The sequence below is a fragment of the Alternaria arborescens genome, assembly GCF_004154835.1.
Source record: "Alternaria arborescens strain FERA 675 chromosome Unknown contig_8, whole genome shotgun sequence".
Lineage (NCBI taxonomy): Eukaryota > Fungi > Ascomycota > Dothideomycetes > Pleosporales > Pleosporaceae > Alternaria > Alternaria arborescens.
In genome coordinates this window covers 378192-402198 of record NW_021167863.1, presented here as the reverse complement: position 1 = coordinate 402198, position 24007 = coordinate 378192, and the positions used below count along the sequence as shown (strand labels likewise).

Genomic DNA, 24007 nt, shown 5'->3' with positions numbered 1-24007 from the left:
CCCAAACCAGCTAGACATCGCTAAGCGAAAGCCACGGTTAGCGCCTTCCACACCATCAATTCAATTCACCAGCGCCGAAACTCTCAACATCTCGACTCCCGACAGTATCACGATCACAACCGTCGCAATGTCTACCTCCGAGCTCGCCACCTCTTACGCCGCTCTCATCCTCGCTGATGACGGTGTCGACATCACTGTACGACTCCCGAGGTGCCATTCGCAATCGCGGACACATTGGCTAATTTGAACAGGCCGACAAGCTTCAATCCCTCATCAAGGCCGCAAAGATCGAGGAGGTCGAGCCCATCTGGACGACCCTGTTCGCCAAGGTGCGCATACACGAACACGCTAGAATTCCGAACACGAAATTGATATGTGAATAGGCTCTTGAGGGCAAGGATGTCAAGGACCTGCTACTGAACGTCGGCTCAGGCGGCGGTGCTGCCCCCGCTGCCGGAGGCGCTGCTCCTGCCGCTGGCGGTGCTGCTGATGCCGCACCAGCTGCTGAGGAGAAGAAGGAGGAGGGTATGTTTACCACACGCTTTTTGTGCAACAAGGAACCGAGACTAACACACAACAGAGAAGGAGGAGTCGGACGAGGACATGGGCTTCGGTCTCTTCGACTAAGCGTCTCGTTTCCCTTCCTTTCTTCGACATTTGCCTTTCTCGGGGTTGCAAAACGGATTCATCAGCGGGCATATTCCCATTGCTGGGGTGGGACAGTCACGACTATTCGGTGACACGACTTGCATACGGGCCCTCCCGGAAGAACAAAGACGGCGTCATGAGATATGTTAGGTCGGCAGGTCAATGAATACTTCGAAAAGTGCAAAGAACGGACACATGACGTGATGTCGCAGAACAGAATTACATCGGCTGCGACAACATTTCAAGAACGGTGATCCATTGGTGCATGGCCTTGGACCAGAAATATGGTGCATGTGATACGTCGACACGATTCTGTCGTCCAGATCACCCACTAACGTTTTGCGACTCCGAGATGTAAGCCTAGGGTTACTCTAAACGACTTTGCTTACTGTCCTCAATGTCCTATGGTGCAAGGCCCAGCACCGCACTAGCGTGTACACATCGCCGTCCTTCTAGTTCTTTATGTCCGCTAGCCTTTACCATGACTCACCTTTTCAATTGTTTATAACCATCGCGATATGCCTCAGAGACTCGAGTGATGCAACCTTGTTCCTCATGCCCATCCCAGACTTCGATGTTGCCGTACCCATCACCACCCTGCGTTTCATGCTGGATCTAAGCACCCACCAGAAAGACTTGAAGATAGTACATTCAGTAGCGTTCGATCCTGCGCCCTATGTATGTCTTCGAACTTGCACCACCTATCGAGGAGTACTTTTCGCGGCATATTGCTTTCTCTAGTGTGCTTGTACGCTCTTCTAACGCTAGATATGGACGAAAAAGGTGTCAGTGCATATGTCTTTGCACTATCTATTGTGGCACGAGAGCACCCGATGAGTGGCGTCTTAACGATGACGAGGAACGTTGAGGTTTTCACTCCTTTGGCGCACAGGCTCGTCTCTTCTCGGTCGACAAACTGGGGATCATTGGAAGATTCGGACCAATGATGAACGCTAGTGTCCGGGTGCTAGGAGTACTTCATCTGAAGCCAACTCGTGAAGACTTGCATATTAACAATGGATATGTCGCCTAGTTGAACAGCACGAACACTCTTGTTCCGAGAAATATGAGCGAGATCGAGGGCATGCATGGTGAGCAAGAGACAGAGGACAGTGAAAGCCCTAGTTCCCTTAGTGTTTGAGACTGATATCAAAAGTCTCCTGCGTAGGGTATGGCTTAACTGATCAGCAATAGCACAGCAGCTTAGTATGGAGACCTATAGCTCTGCTCCAGTGCACGTCTCGGAGTATACTCGGCTGGTCATATTGATTCCACTGGCAGTAGGGCGAGATAGTGATGGTTGAAGGTACGGGAATGAGAGACCTAGTGAGAGTCAGAGGCTAGTGGTTATTCGTTCTCGAGCTAGATGTGAGGAAAGAGGTGAGGCTGGATAGATAGTGGCATGAATATTCTGCTAGCTCCTACTTCCTGTGTTGAGCAGAGAAGATAGATATCTTTATCGTGCCGTGTACCACGACAATACACTAAAGACAAAGATAGAAGCTGCGATACTTGTATCTGCAACAAATCAACCGAACAGCTTTCTGTCAATTTGTCACCTCTATTGCGCCTACAAAGACCCAAGGTGCACATTTGGATTCGCTTGCTTCGGCAATGTTGATTTCAGAGACGCTAGCAAGAATATTGCTATGATGTCAATTGGCGATGGGATCTAAGGTGTTCAGTAACAAAGAAGGGCAAGCTTTTTCGGAGCACCCTAAACACCATTCGGGGCAAGAGACAGGGGAAGGCATCTCCACTTTGGAGAACATTGGATGTCACGCCTATACAGTGAGTCGGCGATGAAAATAGAGACTGATATCAAGACCGGATGCTGCACATGCGTGCCATGATGATTGCTGTGCTCATTGTGACATACTCGGATCCAGGATAGTTTACATATCCGCTCCGATATAAGCAAAATATGCGCCTACTCCATGCCCCTATGCAGATACAGAGATACAAAGTACGTGAATGTCGACTCGATCACAAGTCATTCGCGCGAAGAAGCTCCTCGTCGTAAGACATGCCGTTGATGCGCTTCTTGGTGAACTCGAATGCAGTAAAGAAAATCGCGTTGACTATGCAGGAGCGAGACATGGAAACACCAAGGCCTGGGTCAAGTTAGTATTGAATCCCAGAAAGTGTGGAAAGGTATGCTCACCTCGATACATCCGACGACTAAAGAAATGGATCTTCGGGCGCGTTGCCTTGTCCTTTCCTCCCACGAGACAGTTTCGCTGGTAGATACTCTTCGCTGTATCTATCGGAAAAATCTACCAAGGTTGTCAGTACGTCGAGAATGACCGGTGGGATTCAAAATCATACGCATGCCCAGCTGACGAGTCCACAGAGTCCGCCAGCTACAACTACAGCCAGTGGATGCGTTGGTGAGGTGCCGCGCGCATTCGCCAAGACCTGTTTCACACTTTCGTATGTTACAAAGTAGATGCCGGTGCCGATGGAATCTCGAACTATATTTCATCAGCACTTGCATGGCTTCTGTATGGTTGCGGCTCACTTACGTAGATGCAAGTGGAATCCAGAGTATAGCCCTGTCCAACCCCGATGTTTAACCAGATTTTGCGCCGTCTTCCAGGTTCCCAAATTCTGGTAGCTCTTGCGTACCGCTTCGTTCTTGCCGCCGCCGTCGTTGCGCTCAGCCATTAGTACGGAGATTTGAGCGCTCAGTTTCGTCAGTTCGAAAGGACCTGGACGAGATTAGCCAGGTACCCATGTGAAAAGCAACAGCCATCTCGTACATGCGATGACTGTGATAGCAGCGCCGGCATTGACGCCTGCCAGGCCAAAGCATGCAATGGTCGAAAACGTGGGCCATGCATCTCGGGTGTTCGCAACAACGAGCGGTGAAGTTCCGGTGGTCTGGTAAATCCAATTATCGAGCGCGTACTTGGATCGTTGGTAGATGGAGAATGACACGGTACGGACGAGGGTTATGCTTGCGAGAGGAGACCAGACACCTATGACGCGTACATTAGCATGTGATGGATGCGCATCTGTGAAGGGCGAAGCTTACCACGGTAGAAGCCGTGGAAGCCCTCAGTCTTGTAGGTGTGACGAACGCAGTCGGCAAAGGAGTTGAACTTGTAGCTATGCGATGTTAGCCGTGGTGTAGGCGATGTTGAGTGTCTGGCGTACGCTTGTAGTCGGGTCTTGACTGAGTCCAGAGGATACTGGAAGCTATCAGCAATCACGAGGTCGGTAATCTTGGACTGTATGCAGGCCCACGTACTGCGGCAAATGTAGATAGCAGACTGCTGGAGCTTGCAGCGACCTCGGTGCGGTACTTCTTGGTCCATCGCTTTGCCTGCTCACTACGCAGGACGGCTCTTGAAACCTCGGTCAGATTTCTGGGTCTATTTGGAATGTCCTGTTGTACATTTGGCCTCCCCTCCTCCTGCTTAGGCATACTGGCTATCGCTAGCTGTGGAAGACGCTGCAGTCTTCCTACGGCAATCGCGATCGGGCCAGCAGCCGGGCAAGCTCCATGAAGGCCGCGGCGATGTCCGGCTCGATGGATGCAACGGGTGTGCGCGATTGGCGTCAAGCGTCGAGGTTTGTGGTCGAGAGCAGCTCGGGCGACAATGGCTGATGTTGGCGAATGTGTATGGATGCGGAGCGTCGTGGTGGAATGGTGGGGTTAAGCTCACGCTTTGTGCAACTCGCACCCCCGAAACAGTCTAACGGCCACGGAAGGATGAAGCCATTGGCTGCAGGGGGGCGATCGACGCAACGAGGTGCACTTGAATCTGGCTCAACGTGCCTCAATATCCCTCATCCAACACATGCGAATCGATCAGCGTCTTCACATACCAACACATGACTTTGCTCTCGAATCGTGCTTCCCGCCACTCGCCCACAGCTCGTGGTATGGCGCACCCTGGGAAGCTACCACAGCTGGATGCGGGGTTTGCTCACATGTGAAGCTTAACACCATCCATGTCTGTTGCTCCGGCAAATCACAGAGCATCTATATGGCAGCTACGGCACTTGACCAGACCTGTTCCGTCATGCATCATGTATACGACGACATGCTGTGTTACCATGGCCTTCTCTGTCGCTACAGCTCCGCCTTCACTGTCTGAGGTCGAACAAACTACAGTCGAGTTCAAGCTGGCACAGAGTGCGTGTGACACGAGGCTACCGGCCGCGGACCATGGTACATGCTTTTCCAGTTTCACAGCCATAGTAGATCCAAGCAAGCATCGTCTTTGTGGTAACAATCTTCCGATCCAGTCCACATACTAGGGACGGCTCCGAGGAAGCGGCCTTGCTCATAGATTTGTGAATTTCGCATGATAAAATTATCTCTTGCTGAGTAACTTTTGTACCCTCCTTCAATCATACAGCGAACTGCTTTGGCATTGCCGTCACCTACAGCCTTGCCACACTTTCAGATCTCAGTCTTTCTTTCCCATGATCTTCCTCAGTTCGGCATCGTTGTCGGACCTCTCAACTGGCACCTTTTGGTTCTCGTCGACCTTTCGCTGTTTCTTCTTGCGAATGTCTCCCATAAGGGCTTCGCTGAAGGTTCCTTTATCATCGTCTAGCCTCTCTATCTGACCGTGACGTCTCATACTCTCCTTGTGCCAGCTAATCTGCCCGCCATCTGCTTCTCGGTGTCTTTTGGCGTTCAATTTCGCTGCTCGTATCGAGGTTCGGGCGTATACGAAGAGAAGACCAGCCATAGTGAGGGCTGCAAGGGGTGCCATTATGGTCTGGGAAACATTAGCTGGTGTCAACACTGACAAGCTCGGAAACACATTTCGTACCCGGCCATTGATAATACCACGACCCCTCGTAAGGCGCGCTGTTGCATTCGCCGAAGTTGGCTTGGACGTCTCGCTCATGCCATCGGCAGCCTTGGGCATAGAAAGTCTGCCGCCCATGATGAAAGTAGCTAAAGTTAGGAGTGTCAATGTCGGTGGTGGGGATGGTGTGATATCTTCGGTGATTGCCGTGTTTGCTTCAGGATTCAGGATCCGGGAAAGTTTGAACTGCTATCATATGCTGGCATGTTTCCCAACCAGCATCCGTCAAGGCAGGCTCAATTCACTTGACTGACATACAGTTGCTTGCCTAGTCGAGTCGTGTGTCGCAGGTGGGCGCCCGGGGGGAGGTCTAGAAGCCATGAGGTAATCGACCAAGTAGCTATCACAAGCGGTTAGCGCGAAAGCACCTCCGACATGTCCGCAAACCGAGGTCGCGTCATCGCCGGCTGCTTCCCTAATCGCAAAATCTTATTTCCCATATTACCAAGCGGCATACATCGGCCATCTAGAAGGCATTGCGTGACAATTGCAGGCCCCTGTTTGACCTTCCATCGCTTCTATTCTGGAACATCTGGCTTGTACAACAAGCAGCCTTACTGCATACTGCACCAGCACCAGCACCATTGGATTACCAAATCGTCCAATCCAGTCTCTGACTGCAGTAGTAGATTTGGAAGCTAGGTGCTCTGACGTATTCTATAAGTATCTGCCGTTGTCCCGCTGCATCTTTAATGCAAAGAACAGCGACCTTTAGACTGCGAGCTCTATCGACGAGTCTTCGTACCATTACCCCTCCATCTCCAGGACAAACCTCCCTGCTCCGACCGCACTTCCGCCTTTCACAAACCGCAGTGGCATCCGCACGTTTGTCAAACCTCGCATCTCATTTCTCTACATCAGGCATCAGGATGTCGTCGCAGACCAAGGAATGCGATTACTTAGTAATCGGAATTGGTAGTGGAGGTATTGCCTCCGGCCGACGAGCTGCCAAACACGGTGCAAAAGTCATCGCGATCGAATCGTCAAGATACGGCGGTACTTGTGTGAACGTCGGCTGCGTACCGAAGAAAGTCACCTGGAACGCGGCTGCAATCGCCGAGACTTTCAAAGACGCAAAGGCATACGGCTTCAAGGTTGGCGGGGTCCCCGACTTTGACTGGCCCTACTTCAAGAAGAAGCGCGACGACTACGTCAAGCGACTGAATGGCATCTACGAGAACAACTTGAACAAGGATGAGATTGAGCATTTGAGAGGTCGGGCCAAGTTCGTCGCGAAGGACGAGGTTGAGGTTGCGCTCCATGACGGAGGCTCGCAGCGCATCAAAGCAAAGCACATACTCATCGCAACCGGTGGAAGACCGAAGCTACCCGACATTCCTGGAAAGGAACTCTGCATTAGCAGCGATGGATTCTTCGACCTCGAGAAGCAACCCAAGAGCATCGCAACTAGCGGCGCAGGATACATTGGTGTCGAGATGACCGGCATGCTTCACGCACTCGGCTCGAAAACACACTTCTTCATCCGCGGCGACAAGCTCCTCCGAACGTTTGATCCCATGATTCAAGACACTGTAACCCAGGAGTACGAACGTCAAGGCATCAACCTATATAAGGGTACACAGATTACCAAGGTAGAGGATATCGGCAACGGCATGAAGCGTGTGACCTACCAGAACAACCAGACAAAGAATGAATCAACCGTCGAGGTCGAAGAGGTGCTGTTCGCGACTGGCCGCGACCCCGAAATCGAGGATCTCAAGATCAAGGACTTTGGCATCAAGCTCAACGATAAAAACCATATCGTGACCGATGAGTACCAAAACACTTCCATCCCCAACATCTACGCTATCGGTGATGTCTGTGACCGTGGCTTCGAACTTACTCCAGTTGCCATCGCTGCTGGCCGACGCCTCTCAGACCGTCTATTCAACAACCAACCCAAAGCTCACCTCGAATATGAGAACATCCCCTCCGTTGTTTTCGCCCACCCAGAGATCGGATCTATCGGTCTGACTGAGCCTGAGGCCCGCGAAAAATACGGCGACAAGATCAAGATCTATAAGACTGAGTTCAAGGCCATGTACTTCGCTATGATGGACCCTGAAGAGAAGCAGCCGACAGCATACAAGATCATCTGCGCAGGTGAGAATGAAAAGGTCGTCGGTCTGCACATCCTAGGCCAAGGAAGCAGCGAGATTCTGCAAGGATTCGGTGTGGCAATCAAGATGGGTGCCACCAAGAAGGACTTCGACAACTGTGTGGTAAGTACTCCCCCAATCTTCCTATCCCGTTTTGTCGTGCGTCCGTGGATGCATATGCGGCAGTGCTTCGGTTATCGACTGCAGCAGCTGCCACGTTTGCGGGGGAAAGGAACGGCATTCTACGTTAGGCGTTTGATGACACGGATGCTAACACGTGCTTCTTTTCACAGGCTATCCACCCCGTGTCGGCCGAGGAACTCGTCACCATGACTTAGACCAATTGACATCTCGTGCACTTGTCCCACTTGTGACAGTGTATAGATTAGGAGAGATAGACTATATTGGCAAAGATCAGAGAAATGATAGTAATCGTTGTTCATGGCTGTGCATACCCATACTCATACGTATGCTTCCAAACATCTTCTTCATGTGCAAAGCTTATGCTCAACCACTTTGCCACAAAATGGCAGCGCAACATGTTCTCTCAAACATTGCGATACATCCAGTCGATTTCACACCCATACCTCGGGGCTCAATGACCCTTCCGACAGTAACCCTGCAGCTCCAAGGTCTTGGGGTAGAGCTTATTCCCCCACCATTCCGAACAATACCCATACTCAAGGCACAAGATATCGGTACGTACCTGCCCTGCTAGCATGGGAGAGGTCTAACCGTCATTATCAAACTAATGCATATGTGATACGACATCTGTTAGTTTGGGGGTTTTAGCTAGAAAAACAGAGCAAAAGGGCTCTATTGCGCGTCTTCTTGGTTGCTGTAGCCGGTGGCTTTGCGACGGCTTATTTGACCGATGCCTGTTGCAATGTACATGCAGGGCATTGCAGGGTATGATTGAGTTTGGTTTAGGGTCTCGTCTCTCCCGAGGTCGCTCTTGGTATTGCGTGTTCGTGGTACATGTCAGATTCCGATTCATATACCTTCGATGCTTTTTACGTGTACCTGTGTGTCTACATGTGCATGTACCCCGGACTTTGAGTATGTGTGGGTGTGTCAGAATAAGTTAAAACGAGTAAAAAGCAATGGACTGACTGTGACTACGTGTTGTCGTATCGCTTACCGAGAAATGGGAAGAAGGGATGATCATAGTCGATCATCATATCGTTTGCGTTATCCCTCGTGGTGAGGGATGAGCATGATAACAAGGTGTGATATAGGTCAGGTGCTCGCGCTCTAGTATGCGCCGTTCCTGAGAACTGGGTGTTGAATATGCTGCGTGTATTTCAACATCATTACTTCATGACCGTGATCTGCTTTGTGGAAATGGCGATAGAATGGACAAAGTAAAGGATCATGCCACTGGCCACCTTATTGCTTGATTGGCTGCCTTTCATCATGCAAGTCTGCCAATTCTCATCACACGCTCATTTCCCATCATATCTACCGCCCACGCCGCCCTGCCTGCCCTGCCTGCCCTGCATTGACAGGAAAGAACCAACGGGTCCTCCCCGCGTTCGCTTGGGGTATTTCGCGGGGTGGCTGCCAGTCTATCATCTAATATGCTATGCAGTCTTCAACGTGCATTACCACCGGCACCAGCTGGACCCACATATGTAACCTATCGCAACCTGAGCTACTAACATGCCCTGCACACTCTTCTAAGCACAAAATGAATTTCGTCTTGTGATCGAGAACGAGTTTTGCTGATGTTACAACATAATCATTATTGTTGTTCGTTAATGGACCCTGCAGTAGATGTCGATATGCTGTGAAACGGAGAATCTCCAACCCACCACTTAGAGTTCAGCCGAAAACCTGGTCCCTGGCCGCTCCCTTGTGTGGCGTGAACGCCCTTCTTCATACCCATGCCGACTGGCGTTTATGGCTTCCAGAAGATCGCTGTTGGTGACGACGATGAACCACACCTAAACGTTATTTCTTTTTTAGCACGCGATTTAGGGCAACGGAGGCGCGTTCTCCGCGTTAACGTCAAGGAAAATTGAATGCTCCCCGGATTCGCTCACTGTGTCTCTCCACACTTGCGCACACACCGTTGCAAGCCACGGTGTGGAGACTCTATCGTTGCTGTGCTGTAGTGCGGCGGAGGGGGCGCCAATACAGTGATGACCTGCATCGCACTGACACCTCGTGCCTGCGCCGAGTGTCCAGAATCATGCTACGGACTGACCGCTCCGTGTTGATCAATGTTCTAGACAATTAGAAAGGAGGTGTGTTTGAATCTCATACTATTCATGTCCATCTCACCCAAGCAAGGCAGGTCCCTGATGTACCAGCGTCTGGAGTTCCCGGGGTCTCCCCCAAGATACCGCCGAACCCCGGGTTATTCGTATGCGAGATATGCCGCTAATGCGCATCGAACCGGGGTCTATCTAGCGTCAACGCGAACATCAAGCCGTCGCTATGCACGTTGACTCGAAGTGGTGTGCTTCCGCACCCTAGCGACTGAGCTTCTGATAAAGGCACCGAGGCCGCTCCCCGCCATGACACAAAGCGCATTCGATACGGGCCTCCACATCGGAGCCGACCCTAGAGCTTTGGTGTGGGCGTCTAAGCAGAGCAGCGGTACCTTGTCTGTAGAGCGGTGGAACTTGTTTGACGATTGTCTGAATAGTGTGGAGCTGGCGGCAATTGCTACTGCCGGCTGGTGTCTTGAGAGCGCTGGCTCATTTGCGGTCAATAATATTATACAAGTTTACATATAGCGGCCGTGACATTCGTTCACCGTAGACACGAGGCTGTGAAGCAAGCCTCTCTGTGCTCCAAGTCCTCCTGTTTTACGCCACACTGGTTTTGGTTGAGAAACCCCTGGACCGGACCAAGCCGGTCAATGATGGGCCCTAAATGATAGCTCTCAAAGCTATTACAAAATGTACTGTGAAATGAAGACAAGTCCAAATTTAAATCCATGTGATGATCGTGGCACGTTCGTTCCGGTGCTCCGTTATGATATTGCGGGAGTGCATACTGCTGCGTCTCGAACTCGGCGAGAAAGATGAGCAATTTCAGGTACTCTGTCCACTCAAGAAGAAGTCTAGCTCGCTCGGACCGCCCCTGCTGACTTCGTTTTCGGCAAGTTGCTCGAGCAAGCTGAGGAAAGGATCCTTGCTGTCAGGATCTGTATGCACTGACGCGCCTGATGTGCTTCCAGCACCGGGGGTCGGCTGCTGGTCGTATGGCGTCGGCATACTCAGCATAGGGTCGAAGTGGATCGGATGGCTGTTATCCTGGTTTTGGTTGAGATTCGCTGTCCGCGGAACTGGTGATGGCGCCAGACTCGCAAACTGCGGCAGTGGTGAAAACGAAAAGTTTGGCGAAAAAGGAAGAGCAAGTCCACCACCGTTAGCACTCGGTGGATTCAAAGAATTGCTCGGTAACGGTGGAGTATAGGGTGGCACACTGGATTCATTAGGATGCGCTCTAGTATCTCCCGGGCTTGGGTTTGATTCCGAAGTACCGGCATCGGAAGGTCTGTGAGTATGTACAGTAGGCGGATGAGTGGCTGATGTAGGTGTTGGGGGAATGGCCTGAGAATGGGCCGCAGGTTTGGAAGATGAAGTTGTGGCTCTTCGTCTCTTGTTTGGGTGACCGTTAGAGTATTGTGGTTGTTGTGAGGGCGCGGAATGCTTTTGGTAGCCTTGAGCGTTCCCAATGACGCCGCTAGTCATGTACATGTTATTGCGTTGTTCGATATTGAAGGTTGCAAGGCTATCGAATTGTTAGCACAGTATGTGGACGCTGAGACCCGTCCGCTTACCCTTCGTGAATGGATTCGACCGCTATATCCAAAAACGTAACATGCGCTCCATCGAAGATCTGGCCAGGGTACCTGTCGAAGAAGTCTTCAAGTTGGAAAACCGGCGCATAGCGCATGGGATTGCTTGCCAATGATTGGACAAGCTCTGTGTGACATCCGTAAATAGTTTGCAGTGTGTCTCGCTGATGCTGAGCTCCAGCCCAGATGAAGCGAAGCTCGGACAGTTGCTGCATCTCACGAGACAGAAATTCTGCACTGACTGAAAAAACCTCTCCTTCTCTTCCTGGGTAGTGTGCTCCATGCACATGTATCGTTCCCGCTGTGCATATACAATAACCAACGAAGGCCGGCCAATCTATGATAGAAGAAGCCCTGCCTATTTCAACCAGTTCGGCAATGGCATTTGCATGAAGGAAGCATAGGTTGGTCGCTTCGATCTGCCAGGGTTGGTGCTGCGACGTCCCAGAAAGCTCGGCCAAGTCTACAGGGAGAAAAGGCCGATAGATGAGGCAATGTATGAGGTGGTAAATCAGCTTGCTGAGAACAAGTATGGTACTGTCGGGTTGACCAAAGAGAGCCTCGATGGAGGTAAAAGTATCTTGCGTCTCCGATGCCCATATGTCGAGTTCTTGGCGGATTTTGGATAGGTTGGATAATGAGTGCCAGGGAAAGTGTGAATCACCCTTGACACCACCGGCTGCAAGGTAGCGATTTGTTATACCCAGGATGCGTGCTATGCCAATCAGCATACCCATACTTCCTTGTCCGCCTTTTCCAGTGCCGCCCATGAACTGCAAATTGCATCCGTTTGGAAAGTAGTCACCGTCTATCAGCATCGCGCCGGGGTGCAGCTGCCAGCTCGGCAATCGTAGCACAATTGATTCATCCGCAATTAACGAAGGTCGCTTGGAGCCGGTTGCAGCGAAACGGTCCATGAGGTAACACGACCAGAATAGTCGGCGTCGCCCTTCACGTTCGGCAGGTGTGACTTTCATGCCGGTTGGTAGTTCGCGATGTAGGTCGAGCGCAAACGCCATGCTGATAGCGGAATCTTGAGAACGAAGTCAGTCCTGTACTAGCTTGCGATAGAGACGAGTTCGTACTCAGCAACATAAACGTCTTCTTGCCCTTGCCTAACTGAAAGCTTGCTTGCGAAAGCAGCATCAGTGTCTGCAAGGTTTCGATAGAGGGCTCATCTATCTCAAGTTCCAGCCGAGCACGACGGGCATACTCTTGTCCGATGCGCACTGCAGAGCTGTATCCTCCGAAGTGGGGTGCATATCTGGGGTACATATATTAATTGTGTTCAGGAATACTCAGGGGTGGGCGAATCGTACCTAGCACTCACGGCGTAAATAGCATAGGCTAAGTGACCGGGAAGCTGATTGGCCTGTAGTCGCTGTCTCGTGGTCGACTCGTCCAGGATATAGTAGGGCTTTCCATGAATTCTGGCGAAATAGGTGTCTAGAAGCAGGTCGGGAGCTAGGGTAGGCGATTGTATACTAGACACTATTAGCAATGCGCCGGGCCAAGATGGTATGCTGTGAATAAGTACCTTGGCTCAATGGGCGACATCAACTGATTCGCATGGTTGGTGGCACTCGAGCGGCGGGGCGATGGTTCGTGTGGGGATTGCGACGATGCGAGATCTTTTGGTTTGGTGTCGACGGCGGTGTTGTTGTCCTGGGAGGCGGGGTCGGTTTCGGTTGGGTCATCGCTCTTTCCTTCGGAAACCAGGCGCTTTTCCAGGCCGTCAACACGCTTCAGAAGGGCCTCGAGGACGTCTGTCTTTGGTCCTCGTTTTTTTGGAACAGCGTCTGTAGCGGGCCGTCAGCTCATGTTTGGATGCGTCTAGGGGCATTTGAGAGTGGAGCGTACCATATATACACGGACAGTTGAACACCTGACAGGCTTCACAAGTCGGCCTTGTGCGATTGCACTTGATCTTGAAGCTTGGGTTAGTACACCAAGTGGGAGATGAGTGTAGAAACGCTACCTTTCGCTTTCGACAACTCTTGCAGTTCATGGCCTCTCGGGGCTCGTTCGAAACGCGGCGGGCGGGAAGTCGGTCGATACCGATCTGAGGTCTAGCCATTGCGGCGGCCAGTGACTGCGACACTTCGGTGGACATAGCGACGCTATAGGACGATGGACCAGAAGCATTCTCTGACTCAAAATGTACAAGTTGATCGCGAACAGGACGTTAGGAAGAAGAAAGCACGCCCACGGTACAGCGTAAGATGTAAGTTCAAATTAAGGCCTATGGCAGTGGAGACAAGCAGGGGGTGCGCGGACGGCGAGGCTTGATGAAGCGGGAGTGCGCGCCCACTCGGATGCGACTCAGTGGATGCTGTCGACTAGGAATTTGCAGCTATGGAACCGCTGGGGTGAAGGGGACGCGTGACGACGATCTCGGGGTATCTAGCCTTGCGTGGTAGAACAGCCCACGAGCGAACCTTGGAACCGTTGGGCCGAGTCGAGTAGACGGTATGGAATACGCAGCTTTCGGGGCCCTTGCTAGGACAAAAACATGACAATCATGAGGCCACTGGGGTAAGAGGCTAGCCGCACGTCAAGGAATCGTCCATCTCATGCCGTCTCAGCCAGCGCACCGTGCCTCGGTTCTCTGCCATGCAGCTACTAGCAATTTGGCACTTAAATTGCGCCCGTCTCACGCAGCTATCTCGTCTCGGTGTAGCTGCGCCTGTAGCGCCGGACTGCATCGAATATGTTCTAGAAAATCCGGGGTATCGCTCGCAAGCCAATCAGTCCAGACTGCCGTACCATTAGCTGCAGCCCCCGTCCCCGGTAACAGCTCCCACGAGGGCCCCCGTCATCAAGAGTCACCCGTCATCCCTGGTACTCGCTCCTGTCACGCTGCATGTGCTCTACATATCAAGAACAGGGTTGTCGTGTGTGACTGTGTGGACATGAATGTGGTCATCAAATGTGTACATTGCTAATTGCTGAATTTAAAAATGTCCCCTTCCGGATGCCAAACGCACAAAATCATAACACACGTTTTGGCCGACGAGCTTCCGTATTGTTTCAACTGTCGTCCATGCTGAGACGTCAGCAATACCATATGCTGTCCATCCGGCCGATGTAGCAATTGCCAATGGGTCGGCCTTACGGGGCCCACTGGCCAAGTCAACGAACACCTTGCCTGCAGCCTTCGTTCCTGTCGCCCCATGTCCGTTGGTGCTTCCATTCCTTCCGGCAACCCTGTAGTGCTTCAGCAGGGGCACCACCAAGAGCGATTTCTCAGCAGGCAGAGCCGAGATGATAACAAACGGCTGCTGCAGCCGCTTCACGTCGTCTACCGATCGTACCGGTGACACGTCAGTGGATAGTGGCCCGTGGGATCTGAACCCTATCGTATATATGGGCCCAATACCCAGGTTCTTCAGTGCAAAAATCGAGGCTGATGCATCGGCCTCGTTGCTTGCAAGCAGCAAGGCTGCCTGTCCACTGTATGCTGAGGGCACAAAGTCGCGAGTCAGTGTTGCCCGGATACCCTTCCATCTCGTGTTATCCCCTATGAAGGAGGCGTTGCTTGTCCCTGAGCGCACCAACACGGTATCAACTTGCCCAATGGCCCGCGCAGCATTCGACAAGGAAGGTAGATAAGGCGCCGAAGCCGCTAAGGGTGGGTTGATGTATGCACCACCAAAGTTGTTGCGTCGAAGAATGTGCTCAATCGAAGCCTTGGGCGCTCTCTCTGCAAACCCAAACGAATGCGGCAGGCTAAGCTCGTTGAAACACTTCTCGAAAAACATGGCTTGCGACGTCGATCGGAAGCTTCCGATACCGTAGATGTCTTGCTTCGGCATCTGGCCCATAGTGTGGAGCGCTGCATTAATCTCGGCTGCGCTAAGCTGGCCAGGCGCCGCAATCATCGGTAGCAATGGATGTGTAATTGGAGTGAATATCTTGTTCAGCGTCCTTGATAGCTGGCCCATGGGGCCCATGTTGAGTCCTGAAAAGGGCGGGTGAGGATATTTGGCCTGTATAGTAGACCGGAAGTACTCCAGCTCGTAGTTCTCCTGCATCGAGTTGACCAGTGCGTACATCTTGACAATATCCCCATAAACGGCGCCCAATTCGAACAGGCGCTGTGTTTCAGGTGAGGTCCACTTGAAGTTACCCGAGAAGTCGTGGAACGCCGAGATTATCTTGGTGCACGCCTTGTTCTCGGCCAGCTTCCTCCTAATCTCCTCTGGCAGCCACAGTTCCACATCGATATATTCGCAACCCCATTGTATCGCGCGCGCGAGGTACCGGTAGAAGAGTGAGGGATCGTCCATGGGAAAGCGGCCATTTTCTTTTGTGCACCTCGTGGTGAAGATGATTGGCAATTCTGTGCGTTGGCGCAGTACCATGACCTGCTCGCCGACATACTTCAAGCTGGGTATCTTGCTGACTGACCCATCTGGCAGAGGCTCCTCCAGCAAGTCGACTCGTATTTCGATCGCATCTGCGCCGACGGATAGGATATCCAGGTTAGGAAGCGCAGCGTGTACATCAGGAAAAGTAGTCGATATCAGTGTCGTGCGCGCTTTCTTGGTGAGATCGCGATGGGGCCCGATCTGGCCCAGAATGAAGCCGAGGTATCGCGACACGTCTCGACGGAAAAATGGTGATCGAGTATAGAGGTATTCATAGTCGCATCGGTCAGTGATGCTCTCGTCCAGTTCGTAACCGCCGTCTACGCGATGGGTGTTGATCAACAGCCTGGAGCGGTCCCAGGCGTCCAATTGTGGTTTGGCCAGCCTATTGCTTAGACCGTAGACCGTCTCTCGCGGCCCTGCCAGTGCGTCGTCAACCGATGTCGCCGACTCCCATTTTTGGCCTAGGACATCCGCGAAGATGCCTACAATGTCCTCCTCGCCCTCGTTATGCAGAATTAACAGCGCCGGCCGGGCGCCACTCGGAATCTCCTGCACATCTATGACGGCGCCTTCCTTGAGGTGGGCGGTGGTCGTCGTCGTCGTCACGCTCCCGGTTTGCACCATGGTAGCCATGGGTGGGTAGAGTTGTGCGCTGTGCTGCTTGTTACTGTTAACCGTAGGTGTTGAAACCGTTGATGCGATGCTGGATCTCGGCGAGAATGCGACGGGCGGTATACAACTGGCGAACTCCAACAACCGTCGCTACCATCTCTCAAACGTCGACGGGTGTGAGGCGGTGGGGCTGTGTCTGGAGAAATACAGGCGTCTCAGAGTGAGCGCCGTATATTCATCCGTGGGGTGGTGGGATGCAGGACCAGGTCTTGATTTAATCGCGGTGCGTGTGAAGTTTGGAGATAGTGAGATAGAACCATGTCCAGAGCAGATGGAAGCACCAAGCTTCCGTAAAACCCGCGCGTCTGTTGGCTCTAAAGCCGTCCTATGGCTGGACGGTGAATATGCCGTTAGAAAGGGCACTAGGCGTTGCTTGCTCGGGGCAGTAGGATAGTGAACGGACCAGTGCGGGCACCGTGGTACGCTCGCCGATAGCTGGAGCTCGAATTTATCCGTAGGCTTGCCATACCGTCGCTAAACCCGCCAATTTCGCACCAATCATTGTATTTGCCATCAGTCAAGGTATTCGTGTGCCAAGTATATCACCTCCATTGCCTTCGTTTATTGCTGACGTGAATGTGTGGGGATTGGTGGAGAATGGGGGGTAGCGTGCGTCGCAGAGACATCCTTGGCCTGAGGCGATTGCCAAATGCCATATGTATGCCTCGAGGCTTGAAGTGCCCAGCAACAACACCACAGATACGAGCTTGGTATTCGGATAGGCGTATATCGATACTCCCCATAGGCGCACCGCTTGCGCGAGGCTGGCTCTAGAACTCCGCGAAACTGCATCCGCAATGTTCAAGAGGCGTCGCATCGCTTTCTTCAGCCCTATCGGCTTTTCCATGAGCGGCATGCCGCCCTGGGAGTAGTCGAGTAATGGGCCACCGGCGTTTCTCGCTTTACGTACGGCTCCCACCCTCGAAAGAGCTGGAACAATTGTGCAAACAGTATTGTCACTTTGAGTCCTTGCGAGAGACTTGAGTACTTGCTACAGCCATCGATAACGTCCATGGACACCGCCGACCCCATCACTCCTACATGCAGCTCAACATCTCGCCAGAGGGAGGCAACGCAATATCTCCTGATTGACCAACATTAGGCTCGGCAGCAGTTGAGGCTCCGTTTCATCGTTAGTACTTTAGCCGGCAACCTTGGAGGAGGCGTCGGTGCAGCAGGTCTGACGAGACCTCGATCGCCTCATCAACGTCGGTTTTAGATTTTCCGAGACCAACTGCAGTGTAACGTAGGTCCACTCGCGGAAGCGTAATCATCGTCGATATCTGAAGGCTAGCTTATCAGACTATTAGTTTCCCGCGATCGAGACGTCACTACGAGCGGGAATATGACTAGGCCAGCGTGACAGCAACGAGAGGGGTCGATGCTTATCAAATCTTCGCGTGTCTTCGGCAAGATGCTTCGCAGCCGCTGTAGCGAGGCGAAGGAGACTGATTGACTGATTGACTGATTGAATGATTTACCTACCTTGTTCACCTTGAGCCGTCGGGCTTGGGCCAAGTATCACAACGGATAAATTGGCCAAGTCCAAAACACAATCGGGAGGCCTGAGGTCGTCCAGCCGTGCTGCAAATTTCCGGCCAAGCGAAAGGACCTACTCGTAGCCGTCAAGTGCCCTAGACTTTCTTCTACCCTTTCACACAACCTACACCAGCTCCATAGCTTTAGCATCCTCTCCAACAACCAGCTACCCACTACAGACAACCTATATCGATCTCTCGACCGCATCTCAAACACTCCGTGCCGCAAACAGTCTCGACTTACGACCTCATGGCCAAGTCATTGCCGTACAAACAGCCACTGCATCCACGAGTTCAACGAACCCCATTCAAAAACAACACGTCCAAGACATTACGTCCCTTTGCCGCCTGATGAGCATTTTTACCAAGAAAAAAGACGCGAATCATAAACCAAATATCTTGAAGTTGAGGAGTAAATCTATCTCGTTCTCTAGGGTACATGTACTGCGTTGCCCATCTCGCACTGCGTAGACAGGTTGGATTGATCTGACTCTAGCATCACCTCGATCTAGGAGAGGAGACCTAGTATCGCACTTATGGATTATTAGTCGCTCAATACTCTACAGGTAAGCTATCCTAAGTCTAGGGATAATCTTATAGATTTGACCAAATGTGTCCTATCAACACATCGAAACCTGTGAACATTCTCAAGGGTTGGGCACTGGCCTCCTGTTCGGAAGCATTACATCTCTTGCGTCATGTTTGTGTTGTCACAGAGCTACTTTGGCAACTGTCGAGGAAGCTCAATTCGGCGCTGATTGTCATGACTCTAAGGGTATTGTCCCTGTAATTGGTGGTAGCGCTTCAATAGCGTCACTGCAACTATGAGAAACGTGGCATATCGATTCTTGATCAGAAACAATCGTCTAGTCAGCTTGTTATAATCAACGTGTTACGAGGTATAGCGACTATGTTCAATGCGTCTGTTTGAGCAGGCAAGATAAAACTATTTAAGTAGTGGTATTAAGCCATGTTCTTCAGTGAACGTTGGGTCGCCAAGCTTCGCGCAGATCCTGGGGAGTGCACATTAGGTTCGGAATAATCTGCCCGACCCGTTGCTGGGTATCTAGGTACTAAGGTTGCTTGAGTGGTGCACAACAGCCCTTGCGTATCAGAAGGAAGCAGCCGCGGAATTTGATCTGCAAATATGAGTCATGCAACTTACGACTCGATCATTCTCTCGTCTTTCTGCTTCTACTCTAGTAGATTCTATCCTGAGTCTCTCTTCTGGATCATTTCTGTACTTGCAGCTTGCAATCGTTCGCCTGTCGGCTAGACCTTAGAACTGATTATACCTAGGTAGGAATATCTTACGTCGCACTCGTATTGCAACACCTGACAACGGAAGAAGACGGCAAACACCTAGGTACGCCCAAGAACTATGACCAAAGAATCGAGATGACACCCCGAGGTGAAGGGAATGCAATCTTCTCCGCCGCCGACCTTAACTCACGATGCAGTATAGCGGATTCAGGCCGAGGAGATCAGAACGATATGAGACGTAGCCATGATCGCATCTCAAACGGATACCTAATTCCTAAAAAAAAACACTAGCCATATGTGCAATGGCATGTTCGAGGAAGGTTTGGAAACCACGGCTCCTAATCTATTAGGGAGTGACTATGGCAGTGAAAAATGAGTGTATTAGCGGGCTCGAGTTATAGTCGGCCTTATGTGGTATGATCCTACGTCTTCGTTACCGTTCTATCAAATTTAAGCATTACAGCTGGGTAAGTACGGATGACTTACATGGGCCTTGATCATATCGATCAAGTCATACTAAAAATGCCACTAACAGCCACTTCCTTGATCCCATCCTCCACGCTATACCATACATGACAAGGGGCTTTCACAGACTGTAAAAATACGTATTATTGGGAATAGCGAGATGCTAGGATACTAACATAGAAGTTGAACCTTGTCCTTAGGTAAAGATATAAAGTGAATGTATGTAGTATCAGATGGTATAGAAGTGCCTTACGTGCTCTAAGGTAATCACCTTATACCTCACTACAGCACTACAGAAGCTCATATAGCATTAAAACTACACATACTTTAGCGCAAAGCACAAATTCTTCACCTCTATCTTTATCTTCAAACTAATATCTTTACGGTGTGCTGTCTCAACCTCGTCTACGTCCCCTGTTCTTCATCGTGCTGTTACTGGAACAGGGGTTTTATGACTAGAGAAGGGGGTGTTGACTGTTGTCACAAGAATAGTGCCTCTACATAAATGGTCTTGTAAGTCACAGGCACGGCGTTCCGCCTTGGGTGCTATATTTATTCTCCCCGCGACTTTAGGACTGACAATGTTAGTAGTTTGCAAAGGCATAGTGTTTGGAATTCAGTGGTTATGACTGACTTTAAGAATATTGAAAGCTACTCATGAGACGAATTCTGCTAGACAGGCATGGCTATCGGACCGCTTATTGACGGCGTCTTGACGCAATACGTGAGCGGGTAGTGATGTAAGTACCTGCTTCCGTAGCATGTATCCATCCTTCCACTTTCCAGCTCCCAAATTTAGGCTTCTTCATCAATATCCTTATCGGCGCGATATCTGTGACTTTTCCGTTCTTCGCAAACATCTCGAATGACACAGCGAAGCCACCTTCACTACTCCTTACGTCGTTCCATGTCGCCATCTCACAGACTTTGCACTATTCGTCCCAACCACCGTCATGTTCCTCGTCGCGCGGTAGTAGGGATTGGAAGAGTATGGGTAAGCCCCATAAATCGGCATCGATCTTCTTCTGTTTGTTGGGATGTCACATAGGCGAGAGATCTCTTGTTCTCTCCCATTTGATGAAGAGGCGGATCATCTGGGCGACCACCATCCAAGTACAGACTTGTTTGTCAATAGCTTTGTTAGTGTCAACTAGATACAAAACCGTCTGTTCCAAAGCTGTTAAAGGCGTCGGCGCATTTCTGAGCGATGTTTAGACGCAGTTGCTATCTTTAGTCATCTCTGGGGCTTGTATTGGTCCGCTTGAGTATATCTCCTATATGACGTGACTGCAGAAGCGGCGACTGCTGTTGCTTGTGACTTGATATCGACTTGGTGTTCGGGTACTTCCGCAGATAACTGTATCGGACATCAGATACTATATAGGTATTCGGTTTGCGTGAAATCAGGCTACGAGTGGTAAGTCTTTATCATATCTTGCTAGCCATCCCTTTACCTGTGCGCGTTGCATCAAGCATTATTAGTGATAACTACTTCACGCTGCTATAGGCTGTGAGCTTGGCCCAGGGCGCTGTCAAGTCGGACTGAAAGCCTGACTTTGATGGTCTTCCTGGTATTTGTGGAGAGCCTGGTAGCAGCCGTCTTCATGGTTGTAGGTGGAGTTGTCTTTACGCGACTCTTACCTCAGTACGTAACGAACTGCGGTTCTGGCCCCTCCGATGAGTACTGAGTTGGATCCTTTGCTTTGGTTGTCCACATGTCGATTAATAATGGTTCGATTTGCGCAAGGAAGGAAAAAGAACGAATGGGAGGTTGGCGAATCAGCGGCCTTGGCGTTCTGACCTCATCCAAAACTTCGGGTGCGGCGAACAGCGGAGGTGGTGGCATCACCAGACTTTCTTGTCAACACCACTTCAATCACCCACGATGTTCACAAGACGTGCAATCCCTTCAGTCAGTCCCTGAAATTCACGTGTAGTTATCATCTCCCACCTAACAATTACTAGGCTTTCCGAGCGGCAACCCGCGCAAGCACAGCTCGCCCCATCCCCTCGGCACGATTCCTCACACCATTCCAAGCACGATTGCTTTCTGATGAAGTCCGTTCCGCGATTGACAGGGCTGTCGCATCATCGCCCGTTGTTTTGTTCATGAAGGGTACACCAGAGACACCACAATGCGGCTTCTCGAGAGCTAGCATACAGATCTTGGGTATGCAGGGGGTTGATCCAGAGAAGTTTACTGCCTTCAACGTGTTAGAGGATCAGGATCTTAGGCAAGGTGCGTCGCTCCGATTATACACCGTAGTCTGGCATTGAGACTATTGAACTCGAGTCGATGCACGTCTCGGGTCACCGCAGGACAATATATGCAACCATGCAGGCTGACAGGTGTAAAACAGGTATTAAAGAATACTCTGAATGGCCGACTATACCACAGCTATACGTCGACAAGGAGTTTGTCGGTGGCTGCGACATCCTCATGTCTATGCACCAAGACGGATCGCTTGCGAAGATGCTGGAGAAGAAAGGTGTAGTCGTTCCCGCGGACGGACAGGCACCATAAGCAATACATGACGCAACAACGAAGCATGAAAGGTGTGTAAAGACTGTGTCATACAATACCGCATTTACTGTAAACGCTTGGCAACTGCCTCTGTAACAACAAGAATGTATACGTTTGCGACGAATAAGGTATGCGGCGACCCGCATTGCTGGATTTTCCAAGACAACCTGATAACGTGAATGCCACTATTTTGAAGACACTTCTTTTCTGCAATTTGTCATGTTCTACATAACTGGATTCTCTTTCCCTTCAACGCGGGCGCGACTTCCTCCAGATAACCGGAGCACACGACGAACCTTGGCCAGTCTTGGATTCATTTCCACGCTCGGCTTCGTACCTCTCGACACATATAATACGTCATCCGCACCTGATCGATGCCACTTAGGATGGGAGTTGAGCGTACTGAACCCGCTCTAAGAATGCGCGGTAACGTGGACCTACCAGCGAAGAAGATATCGCTCGCAAGAGTGAAAAAGACAATTTCAGCTGCCACCGTCTTCAAGAGGCAAAACAATAAGATTGACAAAAGAAACAGTACACTCCAGGTAACTCATAGAAACTCAAAGTTTACCGGCGAAGACGCTAATGCTACGACATTGCTGAGCGCCAAGTCACGCTCTTCCCCACGAAGCATAAAGAAAAGTGGAGGAAAAAAGAGATCCTCGGGAAGGCGCCCTCTGAATGTGTTCTTCAAAGGTGCTGCACAACTATTCTTTTATTGACGTACAGGGAACTAATACCATTCCACACAGATGCTAGCGACGAGTACCGCCGCCATCTTTACAACACTACCTCACTCAACATCACCAAAACTCTCGATTCACTTCTCCATAACCTCTACGACGGTACTCTACGAACGATCACCCCGAACAGCAGTCAGCAAAATTCCAACGCCTCGCCCCTAAGGCTTTCCGGCCCAGCAAAGTACGAACGTCTAGCCACACAACTGTATCAACCCATCTCTCAGTTCAAGCTATCACTGCGGCGTATCGACAGTAGAGGAAAGAGTGTACGGTTTGTGCAGACACTGGAAACTCGTATGCTATACTATGACGAGTTGATTGCCAAAGAGACGAAGAAGCTGGGAACGCTGCAGAAAGAGTGGGAATCTGTCGTGAGTGAGATCTGGAAGCTGAGAGCTAAATGTCTGGGCGACGAAACGATGGCAGAGATGCTATTCACTGAACAAGGATTGTATGAGAAGACCTTGCCACTTTCCTCATCTCCATTTGAAGCCACCGACGCTGAAGACACTCTGTTCATTCCTGAGAACGACAGCTTTTCTCCACGCTACAAACCTCTTGTCGGCAAAAGGCGTGTTACTTTTCTCGAAGAAGAAGAAGAAGAAGAAGAAGCACCAGGCGTTTGTGACAAGTACGACGCCACGCCAACAGATCAGTTCCCAGATTTTATCCATCAACCTTCAAGTGATCGCAACGGCACGTTGCCTCTCATTCCAGATTTATCTGAAGGCAAGACTAAGGAGCTGGAGAAAATGGTGACGGAGCTAGGCAACCAGGAGATGGGTGATTTCTGCAGAATTGAAGAGGATCATGAGGCGTACTGGAAAAAGAAGACGGCACAGCTTGCGAATGCGCTGAAGAGTGACTGAGGGGGCGGCGAGTTGAAGCGCCATTGAATGAGGACATATCACTCCTAAGACCAAAACAGACGTGATTACAGAACTGTAGAAGATGAAGACCATCTGCTTTAGCAAAAAGACAGTATGCATAGATGTCGGTAGGATGGCGAGGCATAAAACACTATGCATACTGTCAC

At 50.9% G+C, this 24007-nt stretch overlaps 8 protein-coding genes across 8 annotated transcripts; 4 read left to right on the top strand and 4 right to left on the bottom strand.

Annotated features, from left to right (window-relative positions):
• Window positions 1-127: 127 nt before the first annotated feature.
• AA0111_g4341 (hypothetical protein) lies at window positions 128-627 on the top strand (the record flags this gene model as incomplete). Its single annotated transcript, XM_028650333.1, has 4 exons — window positions 128-196; window positions 252-329; window positions 384-525; window positions 581-627. 4 exons carry the CDS (start codon window positions 128-130, stop codon window positions 625-627), a joined length of 336 nt encoding a protein of 111 aa, XP_028507789.1.
• A 2007-nt stretch (window positions 628-2634) lies between these two features.
• AA0111_g4340 (hypothetical protein) lies at window positions 2635-4078 on the bottom strand (the record flags this gene model as incomplete). Its single annotated transcript, XM_028650332.1, has 8 exons — window positions 2635-2762; window positions 2813-2924; window positions 2977-3122; window positions 3174-3359; window positions 3411-3629; window positions 3686-3759; window positions 3808-3842; window positions 3902-4078. 8 exons carry the CDS (start codon window positions 4076-4078, stop codon window positions 2635-2637), a joined length of 1077 nt encoding a protein of 358 aa, XP_028507790.1.
• A 991-nt stretch (window positions 4079-5069) lies between these two features.
• Window positions 5070-5558, bottom strand: AA0111_g4339 (hypothetical protein; the record flags this gene model as incomplete). The annotated part of the gene is made up of 2 exons (XM_028650330.1): window positions 5070-5387; window positions 5442-5558. 2 exons carry the CDS (start codon window positions 5556-5558, stop codon window positions 5070-5072), a joined length of 435 nt encoding a protein of 144 aa, XP_028508007.1.
• A 791-nt stretch (window positions 5559-6349) lies between these two features.
• Window positions 6350-7917, top strand: AA0111_g4338 (Glutathione reductase; the record flags this gene model as incomplete). The annotated part of the gene is made up of 2 exons (XM_028650329.1): window positions 6350-7702; window positions 7873-7917. 2 exons carry the CDS (start codon window positions 6350-6352, stop codon window positions 7915-7917), a joined length of 1398 nt encoding a protein of 465 aa, XP_028508006.1.
• A 2706-nt stretch (window positions 7918-10623) lies between these two features.
• AA0111_g4337 (hypothetical protein) lies at window positions 10624-13506 on the bottom strand (the record flags this gene model as incomplete). The annotated part of the gene is made up of 6 exons (XM_028650328.1): window positions 10624-11326; window positions 11376-12426; window positions 12479-12657; window positions 12713-12877; window positions 12931-13192; window positions 13254-13506. 6 exons carry the CDS (start codon window positions 13504-13506, stop codon window positions 10624-10626), a joined length of 2613 nt encoding a protein of 870 aa, XP_028508011.1.
• An 841-nt stretch (window positions 13507-14347) lies between these two features.
• AA0111_g4336 (hypothetical protein) lies at window positions 14348-16390 on the bottom strand (the record flags this gene model as incomplete). The annotated part of the gene is made up of 1 exon (XM_028650327.1): window positions 14348-16390. The coding sequence occupies one exon, from the start codon at window positions 16388-16390 to the stop codon at window positions 14348-14350; it is 2043 nt and encodes a 680-aa protein (XP_028508010.1).
• Window positions 16391-21589: 5199 nt separating this feature from the next.
• Window positions 21590-22228, top strand: AA0111_g4335 (hypothetical protein; the record flags this gene model as incomplete). Its single annotated transcript, XM_028650326.1, has 3 exons — window positions 21590-21616; window positions 21670-21943; window positions 22065-22228. The coding sequence occupies 3 exons, from the start codon at window positions 21590-21592 to the stop codon at window positions 22226-22228; spliced, it is 465 nt and encodes a 154-aa protein (XP_028508009.1).
• A 419-nt stretch (window positions 22229-22647) lies between these two features.
• Window positions 22648-23840, top strand: AA0111_g4334 (hypothetical protein; the record flags this gene model as incomplete). Its single annotated transcript, XM_028650325.1, has 2 exons — window positions 22648-22762; window positions 22981-23840. The coding sequence occupies 2 exons, from the start codon at window positions 22648-22650 to the stop codon at window positions 23838-23840; spliced, it is 975 nt and encodes a 324-aa protein (XP_028508008.1).
• Between the last annotated feature and the right edge of the window lie 167 nt (window positions 23841-24007).